Below are 10,494 nucleotides of genomic sequence, written 5' to 3'. Positions count from 1 at the left end.
CAGGTCGGGTGGGTCCTGAGTAGGACCCAGGTACTCACAGTACTACCCAGACCCGTGGTAAGTCACGTGATGTATTGTTTAATGACAAAAAAATATCTAGAACTCCATGGTTACACTAAGTCACTAATGTTCGCATTTCTTTCTGACTATGTAGGCAATCTTTCTGACTTTTATACATTTGAATAAAGATTAAACTTAAGTCAACTTCAGTGTATGCATGACCAGATCGTTTTATATGTGTACATGTAAATACATTTTTTCAGGGCTATGGTCAAACTATTCCTAACTTGACATTTTGTACCTATATGTATCTCTTGAGTCCTACAGGGGCTACCCTGGTAGGGTCTGGTAATAGAGATGTGGGTACAGGTAGTAAATTTGGACTTGTCGGGGCCCTGATGGCTCAGTGGTAACGCAATGGGTTACAACACCAAACATGATATGTGAGGTTGCAGGTTTGATTCATGGAATTTTCAAATGAAAAAAATAGTGACTTTTAACCAGTCAGAAATCAACATTAGATGCACATTAAAAGGCTGTTTTTACAATTCGACTGTAAAACCTGGGTCTTACAATTTAATATAAAACCTCTAAGCAGGTCTTACAAATCAAATCTTTAAAGCTCCCAAGCAGGTCTCACATGAAAGTAGTTCCTCTCCCAAGGTTCCCATGATACAGCAAGATACCTACAATACCATAGGCAAAAGTGTCAGTAGGTTCATAACGTGATGTCAGTTTTCAATACGATCCAATCTTATTAAGTGGCAATACAAGAGTGTCAATCTTGGGCGTTTTCAACCCTTTCACATGCCATCAGACATGATCGACAGTATATTCAAAAGTAAATTGATAGTGTATATTGTGTGCTAGGTGCAGATGGCGATCTACCACTTGATGTTTTTACATCAATTTGCAGTCTAGTTAAACAATGAAATAAATAAAAAACCAAAATGTATCGATCTCTTGGAATTTCTTCTTATGCAATACTAAAATACCCACTCTAACCGCAGCATGTCATCTCTACCTCATTAAGTGTTGTATTCATTTATTCAAGATCAATAATATGTACATTTGGAGCCTGGAATGTTGATTAATCTCGGCTTTGATACACATTTTGATGCATCACGCTCAAGGCCTATTTTTTTATGTGCATAATACAATACTCAGCTTTTACACACATAAAAGTGAGTGACTAGGTTTTACACCGCTTTTAGCAATATTCCAGCAATATTACGACGGGGGACACCAAAAATGGCCTTCACACACTGTACCCATGTCAGGAATCGAATCCGGGTCTTCAACGTGACGAGCGAAGGCTTTAACAACTAGGCTACCCCACCGCCCCTACACACATAAAAGACTATTAATGTTACTGCATCGAAAATGTATATATTTGTGTGAACAGAAAAAGTGGACTGTACCATTAATTTGAATTTATTTTTACATCTTTTTTTAAGAAATCTTAATGCACAATTGCAGTCCTTAAGATTTTAAGCTGTTTTATCTTCTATCTGGATATTGTTATACTCTGAATGGCAGCGACCTAAAATTTCTTATATAATTAAAATGTTCTCAATCATTCTCACGGTACATTCAGGTGATTGTATACTTATTCATGTCAAATATTCACTGTTCTTGTATAAATATAATATATTTCAATACAGGTACTGGTCGATGACAAATGGCCTGATATTCTTTTATATATTAGACATTTTGGTTTTTAACAAGAACTTTTCTAAACTTCAGCAAATTTGTGATATGTTATTCTAATACTGTAAATATTCTTATATTACATATATATTATCTAGAACATGCAAACACTAAAATATATATTAAAATTTGTTGATGTTTCTTCAACTGGATGGCCAACTCTTCAACAGGATGGGCAACTCCAAAAATTGACAGACTTTTGAACATTTTCTTGTGGCTTTACGGTAACATTATTGATGTGAACTTGAAACCTAATTCTAGTATCATACTTGCTCAGTTTACTGACTTTACTCTTGTTATCCAATACGGCAGCATGTATGTTGACACATAAAACCCTGGTCAAGGGACCAGTCATTTATTACAAGGGTGGGTGGGTCAGAGGTCTTTGAAAATACACTAATGTACTAATGTACAAAACATTATTACCCACTGTTAATGCTTGTCATCTTTTTCGATGACTCTCCCAATGTCTTTTTTAACCTGCGGAGATCCGGGGTAGAATAGATCTTCAGCATCCCATGCTTGCAGGTAAAGGTGATTATGCTTGTCGTACGAGGTGACTAATGGGATCGGGTGGTCAGGCTCACTAACTTGGTTGATGCATGTCATCGATCCCAATTGTGTGGATAGATGCTCATGATGTCAATCACTGGATTGTCTGATCCACTCGATTATTTAGACCACCGGCATAGAGCTGGAATATTAAACAAACAAAAAACAAAGCTATGTCTTTTTTTATGACCCTCCCCAAAGGTGTGTTAATATATTTTATGACCGTCTCCTAGCAGTAGATAGTCTGAGACTGTCGAATGTTTTGGTGAGCCTCCCCTGAGTCTTCTCCTGCCCTCCAACCCCTGTAATAAATGACTGGTCCCTAACCATGATACTTTATAATTGCTCATGTGTGAGAGAATAATTATTAATACATGATGTTCGTGGTGATGATTATGATGTTTTGTTTGTTGTGCTATGCATTTGTCAGCATAATTCCAATTCTTGGCCTGTGAATGTGATAGTCCAACCACCTAACTTGACCCTTGAAATGACAACCTTATGATAAGCCTTGGACAAAGGCTGACACAGCATACAGTTGATACACCTACAATGCACAGGCTGCCAAAGGTTTTGAATCCAGTTATGTCTAATCTTGGCCCAGACAAACCAGGGATTGACTGATTACGCAATGATTCATACTACTTTAGCATAGGGTACTGTACATTAGCATGGGGTACTGTACTTTAGTATGGGGTACTGTACTTTAGCATGGGGTACTGTACTTTAGTATAGGGTACTGTACATTAGCATAGGGTACTGTGCATTAGCATGGGGTACTGTACATTAGCATGGGGTACTGTACTTTAGCATAGGGTACTGTACTTTAGCATGGGGTACTGTACTTTAGCATGGGGTACTGTACATTAGCATGGGGTACTGTACTTTAGCATGGGGTACTGTACATTAGCATAGGGTACTGTACATTAGCATAGGGTACTGTACTTTAGCATGGGGTACTGTACATTAGCATGGGGTACTGCACTTTAGCATGGGGTACTGTACTTTAGCATGGGGTACTGTACATTAGCATAGGGTACTGTACTTTAGCATGGAGTACTGTACTTTAGCATCGGGTACTGTACATTAGCATAGGGTACTGTACATTAGCATGGGGTACTGTACTTTAGCATGGGGTACTGTACATTAGCATGGGGTACTGTACATTAGCATGGGGTACTGTACTTTAGTATGGGGTACTCCCCGAATCCCCTCAGGACTGTTGTTTCTCAGCATAATAATCTATTATAAAAACAATGAGAGACCAAATAGAGTGATTTGGTAACCCAATAATGAGGCTTTTTAGTACTGGTTAATTGTTGAGACTATCTTGTTTCCATGAAGAACTCGTTTACTGACAACTGCATCAATGCTCTTTTCAGTTTCACCCTGTGATACCAACATATTACATTTCAAAGCTACCTGTGCAGACTCACAATATCATCGTCTCAAGAATTTCATGCATCTTGATATTTCATACATCTTGAAAAGGGGTTGAATTTTATTTGAATTCTCCCATCTTAGAATGAATTGTTTACACTTTCAGGTGAAGGTTATAATTTTAACATTGTCCATATAATTTGTTTAACTTTGTATTTGCTTCCATATATTGATTGCAATTGTTAGTTTAGATACATACAATTTACAAGTACTTAACAGTGTGATGTACCAGGCTTTGTGTGCTGATCCTCCTCTAAAGGGGGGCCTGTGTTCGACGAATTGGCAGTCCAAGGATTTTTAAATCAGGTCAAATAACATGTCAATCATCTGCTCACACATGACACATAACACAAGTAACACATGACTTCCCTCCTTGCACAGAGCCTACCGGTATATCTCAATTCCATACACCCTACTGCAAGACAAACGAAATCAGTGTAAACACGGATCTTGGGACAGTATGTATTAAGCATGCAATGTAGGAATTAATTTCCATTTGAACACGGGAGTTAAGGAGTGTTCCATGTTGTATATGAAGTTCCTGCTGTGTGTAATTGTCAGTGCGCCAGGACAACTGACCCATGAGCAAACTATCACTCCCGCTGTTTCATCATCTGAACGCATACGACTCAAAAGAAGTTAAAGAACACCAAATTCTTTCATATTACTGTATTTTGTCTGTCAAGGGATTCTTTCCTATTATAACAGTTAATTTGTCATGGCATTTCTTTTCCAGTTATTATAGTTAATAAGTCATGGCATTTTTTTCCAATTATTATAGTTAATTTGTCATGGCATTCTTTCATATTACTACAGCTAATCTGTCATACCATGTCAACTATAGAAATGCATGAATGAAAGAATCCGGTGTTCTTTAACTTCTTTTGATTAGTATATTATGCAGATCCACGGTTTCAGTTATAAGGTCATTATTTTTCCTAAGTTTGTTGAGCAGTATTTACACAAGGCCCTGTTTATGATGTACAGACCTACCCTTGCATCTGTAATCCTTGTCTTCCTTTGGACAAACATGAGGGTACCTGTCCCGGGGTGTCACTTACCGGTAATCATCTTGCTTACTGCTCAATGATTCCGATGGTAATTATGTATGCAAGGTTGTGTACTAATCCTGGACTGAGGTGTTTATTCTAACATTTTCTTCTACACTCACCATTTGAAATATTTTATACTTATATTTGGCAGATGAATCTGAACCTCGATGTAGATTAACTGAAATTGTTTGTTTTGTAGATCATTTTTATTGTTGTGATGTGTATTTACATGATATTACCTACATATAGCAGGTCTGTATATGCAAGAGTTGTGTAGACATGAACACTATGATACTCAGGTCTTTAGCAGACAGATGATCACATTCTAGTGAAAAAAAGAAATGCATTGTTATTTACAACCCAAATTGAACATTTTGTCCATGAGGTTGTGAATCCAGCGTCATTGGTGATGTGCCAGTGCCTTACAAGACAGCAGTTGTTTTCTGGCAGCATATATATAACAAGATTTCATTTTTAAGATCAGACATTTTTACAGAATTATCACTTTTGTGAATTGTTTGTTATGGGTGAATGTGTACAAGTTATTTTGCCCATACACATGTCAGACTGTAGTGTGTAGTGAGGACATGGAATAAATATTTCATAATCAGAAATACTGCTTTGTTTTCATTGTAAATTGGTTTAACATAGTTGAGGCTTATGTAAAAAAGTTACCTTCAGATCTCTGATGATGGTTGATTTGAGGCTGAGCTCCATCATCACAGCGTTCTTGAGTAGGCTATTTATAGGTACTTTGTGTTGTTTGATAGGCATTACTAAGAAGCTGACGGATGACAAAGTAGACACAATTTATGCATAACAACTTCTTTGATTACTGTAAAGGCGACATTTCTGTATAGATCCTTATATCCTTGTCAAGCAAGGTGCTTCGGGGACCAAATCAAGTATACTACTCAAATGAAGTTAAAGAACACCCGATTTTTTCATATGACTATAGTAAATATGTTCTCGCATAACAGAATAACGATAGTAATATGAAAAACGTGTGTTCTTTAACTTCATTTGAGCAGTACATGTTACTTTGGGTGAGCATGCTTAAGTGATCATTAGGAGTCCAGGACAAAGAACATATTTCTCCTGTTTTCTTTGTTATTGAATTACTTCAACAAACACATTGATGATGAAAATGCTGTGAAACAACAATATTATTTTCAAGCCCTATAGTTTATACAACTCATTACAAAACACGATTCTTCATACATTGAAACCCTATGAATCTCAACAGAAGCGTTCCCAATAAAATCAATCATCTGGATTGATGAACCATTGTTACATTGTAATGTCACTTTGTATACATGTAAGCATTCCCTCCAATATTCGTCTGGTAGGCGGGGCTTGCTGATTAATGTGGTTTCATTGTGGTTCAACCCGTGAAGATTCCAGGGTAGAATAGGTCTTCATCAACCCATGCTTGCCGTAAAAGGTGACTCTGCTTGTAGTAAAAGGCGACTAACGGGTTCGGGTGATCAGACTCGCTGACTTGGTTGATGTATGTCATCTATCCCAATTGCGTGGATCGATGCTCATGATATTGATCACTGGATTGTCAGGTCCAGATTTGATTATTTTCAGACCGCCGTCATATAGCTGGAATATTGCTGAGTGCAGCATTAAACAACCAACCAAGTATACATGTAAGCATTCTCTCCTATATTCGTCCGGTAGGCAGGGCTTGCTGATTAATGTGGTTTCATTGTGGTTCATTTCCACAACAGAGCCTGACTCACACATTCTCAAATCCTATGATTTAGAAGCCACCCTTGCAGTAAATGTTTTCCACCAAACTTGGCTATTATTCACTTGAGTGAGTGAGTATGGTTTTATGCCGCTTTTAGCAATATTCCAGCAATATCATGGCGGGGAACACCACAAATTGGCTTCACACATTGCATCCATGTGGAGAATCGAACACGGGTCTTGGGCGTGACAAGCGAAACGCTTTAACCTTATTCACTTGAGTCACAAGTTCCAGCACTATGAACACATCAAGTGTATGTTATCAGAAAATGTAACTGTGGTTAAATAAAATCGCATTCTATAAATATAATGAAGCACTACGACAATATAGTGATATTACAATGGTGTTTTTATTTTTATTTTATTTTTATTTATGAGTGAATGGGATTTTGCAGCATGTTCAGCAATACCACCATGGTTACAGCAATAACACCACGGTCACAGCTGTATTTGATCACAGCCCTCTGTCTGTCATTTCTCTATACCAGACAACCCAAACAGACAGTGAACCGTTCATCCAGGTAAAATTAATACCCATATAAAATGTTGTGAATATAGATGTACCTACAGTACACTATTCATTTTCATGAAGTCAGTCTATAAAAGCATCCATGTAATTCTAACAGAAACAGGTTTTTTTATCAAATGGTATTTTGTTTGTGCTTGCCTGAATATACATTTTGCCACTTTTAATGTTCTAGTCATTAAAAATAAAAGAGTAATGAGATTGTCCCTTGTTTGCAATACTCAAGGCCTTTATCGTCCAGGCAGTGAAACCTACATCCCTTCTTTAGCACTGTAACTCTATCTATATATCCTGAATGGACCTGAGTGTCAGCTTCAGCCCAGAGTCCAGTGTAGAACAATCCACAGTAATCTGCAAGAATGAGCAAGTCTTTAAGCAATATTCCAGAAAGACCACATCAGGGTTTCACATATTGTGCAAACTTCAAAGCAGGATCTTCATCATGCAAGCAAATGATTTTATCACAAGGCTACCCTACCTCTTGTCTTCCTCGAAAAAGATTTCAGTGGGTATAGCATACATTTCAGCCAAAATGTAATGCACTCATTACAGTCTCATCTAAATCTGATCTTTTACTCCAATACCACGCTTCTATGCATCACGATCTGAGGACACCTCTATAGAAGGTCTCGACAGACAGGACAGAACTTTGTGTGCCCAATCTAAATGAAGAAATCATGGGTTCTAGGAGAAATCAGATGTGAGCTTTCTGAAAGGATTTGGTTTCATTTATACACCATCTTGATTCAGAAATTCGATTTTAGCAAAACAAACCCCACAGAATGCAAACATTCCTTTGAAGGTAATCCTTTTATGGTTAAAGATGCCATGGCGCTGAGATACGACAGGGTGAATAAAATATCAACAATGATATATAATGCTGCAACATTTATCATTTACACTCGGAACAAATTTATTTACTCCATCTTCAGATACAGAAATCAGAAATTGGGTATGCAGGTACAAATGCTTATCTCACTCTTATCAAACATTTAGAAGCCTCAACGCTGATTGGATGATTAGAAAGTTCACCTGACATGACCTACGGAGTTGTCCTCTGATCTTCACCCAGAGAGGTATTGTATCAGGGTTAAAGATCTGATTTTAATGAGGCTGGAACTTATTACATCCTTGGAATATTTACACAGGAACACAGTCTGAACATAATATCAAGTTTTCTGTTTCTTCTCTGCTGGCTCTTCTCCATCTTTTTCTTCATCATCATCATCATCATCATCATCATCATCATCATCATCACTTTCCTTATTGTCTGAAATAAAAGACACAACTATTTCACCAGACCTTTGTAGGAATAGTATTTTAACTATGCCCACATCAAATAAATATCTTTACAGATTCTATAGGTCAAAGATGACAGCTGACGCATATAGATCTATAGCTTTTACCAGCACTTGTCAACATGCAGGTAACATGTCAAAAGGATTTAGGTATGAAAGGGCACATTGGACATGCTGAAATTGTCAAGTTGGAACCTTTTATGTTATGGAAGCCATCAGATGTGTTCATATTACAGTCCACAAGTTTTTCTTCTTTAACTCTGTTTCTGTCAGTTTTTGGACCAAAACTATGGCTAAAATATACGAAAATTGAATTCTTCCAAACTTCAAGAGAAAATCAAGCCACAGCAAGTCTGTGACCAAAGATAACATTTGTATAGTCTTTATACTCGGACCCCATGGTACCGCGGCATTCATCGTATCGCGGCATTTGTGATTTCCGATAGTTCACACGGGACACGCCTCTTGGCAGCTGTCTATTAATGCTAATCAGTAACCAGGAAGTGCACACTTCGTAAACAATTTCAATTTCCTCGGAATGTTCCGTCTGCTGTAAGTTAGGAGTTATTAATGCGTTGATACATATATCTGGCATCTTTTGTAATATTGCCTTACCCCCATCTATCAATGGCCAACGATATAACCCGTAGTTCCCAAAGTAAACTTTCTCTATCGACCCGAACTAGATCATCTGCATATTCATGGCGACTAATAAGGTAACGGAAGTTACGTTGTCCGAACATTTTTTCCCGCTCTGTGCCCAGAATTTATTGGGAGATCATAAGGGCCATAATGCCAAACTTAGAAATACGTTCTTCACTTGTAACCAAAAGATAAATACATATTTTGGGCATACTAGGAGTGTTTTTTATATATTTATTGTTGACTTTTAACATTTTTCCATTTTGTGACAAATTATTGTCATCCATTTTTTTAAAAACAATCTTAAAATATCATTTCTGTTATTTTGATGTTGACTTATAAAAATATTTTTCTCTTACTTTTCGGTAAAAAATGCATTGAATACCTATTGCTGATAAAACATTTAGAATTTTACTTGTGCTGTCTTTGCACTTGTCTGGACAAATCACTGATGTCTGGCATGATCATACCAAGTGGTTGGTAGAATTATGTCCTCTTTTTGTCCAATTCGGACCTCCATACACAACTTTTCCCTGTACCGCGATACAATGGAGGTCTCTCCCTTGTCAAACTGAGCGCGAGGCCCGGCTTTTACTCGGAGCTACTAATGTAAATAATGAACTTTTATCAGTAAAATATGCATTGTTTGATAACATGAATAATATCTGATACAGAGAACACGAATAAACATCAAGGTTAGTGAGTGCATTTTGTTCCGTTTAGCGTACATGACAAGTACCGCGATACCCCGAGGTTGCAGGCTACATACCTCTCCATGGAAAGTCAGATTGAGTCAAAAATATACTCATACTTTCAGAAAACTCTTTCATTACAACCTTTTGTATCTTCACCATTGTGATTTGGAATAACCGTGCACACGTGCGTTTGTGGTCATTCATATCTGAGATCCTGGTAGTTTATGAAAAGATACTGACTTAGATCTACTTCGGATTAACTTTTGAAACATTCGTTTAAATGGGTGAGGTAGGATCGGAAAGGGTCACACTAATACCCAAAGGGGTGTTTAACCGGAAAGGGAATCCAAGGGCTTAGGGTAGTGCTGGACAATACTGCCGCTTCTGGTTATGTATGTAAATATATATAAACGAAACGAAATAATTTACCTGTTGACTTTGTAGATGTTTGACCATTTGCTGCCTTACTTAAAAAGTCCTTTTCTTGTTCAACTATTTCTGTCAGGTATGAGTTAGTTTCTGTTTGTAAAGATGAGAGTGATTGTTGTAAAGTTTTGATATCAACGGGTGGATCTCCTTGTCCAGCTGGTTTTGTAAACAGTTTCTTGCTTCCATCCCGAAGTAAAACTGACAATTCAACAGAAGCCGCCATCTTGTATCAGCTGTATACAGCAGGGTTGTCTTTCCTTGGGAACACTCAATGGGCACCTGTTATTTTTTAGTTTAGGTGTATGTAGTGAATATTAAGTGTTGATAATTCAAAGCAATATAATCTGTATACAATATATATTGTATTTAAAACAGATCAATAATGACTTAAG

The 10,494-nt window shown here is 37.2% G+C and overlaps 1 protein-coding gene across 1 annotated transcript; it reads right to left on the bottom strand.

Moving 5' to 3' along the window:
* Positions 1-6,843: 6,843 nt before the first annotated feature.
* Positions 6,844-10,347, bottom strand: LOC124146436 (nucleoplasmin-like protein NO29). The gene is made up of 2 exons (XM_046516722.2): positions 10,103-10,347; positions 6,844-8,308 (listed from the first exon to the last, which is right to left on the bottom strand). Exons 1-2 carry the CDS (start codon positions 10,323-10,325, stop codon positions 8,208-8,210), a joined length of 324 nt encoding a protein of 107 aa, XP_046372678.2. The 5' UTR covers positions 10,326-10,347; the 3' UTR covers positions 6,844-8,207.
* Between the last annotated feature and the right edge of the window lie 147 nt (positions 10,348-10,494).

The sequence above is a fragment of the Haliotis rufescens genome, unplaced genomic scaffold, assembly GCF_023055435.1.
Source record: "Haliotis rufescens isolate VD_foot unplaced genomic scaffold, xgHalRufe1.0.p SCAF_3, whole genome shotgun sequence".
In the NCBI taxonomy this organism is placed as follows: Eukaryota; Metazoa; Mollusca; class Gastropoda; order Lepetellida; family Haliotidae; genus Haliotis; species Haliotis rufescens.
Note: the sequence above shows the minus strand (reverse complement) of the source record. Positions and strands in the feature narration are given on the sequence as shown.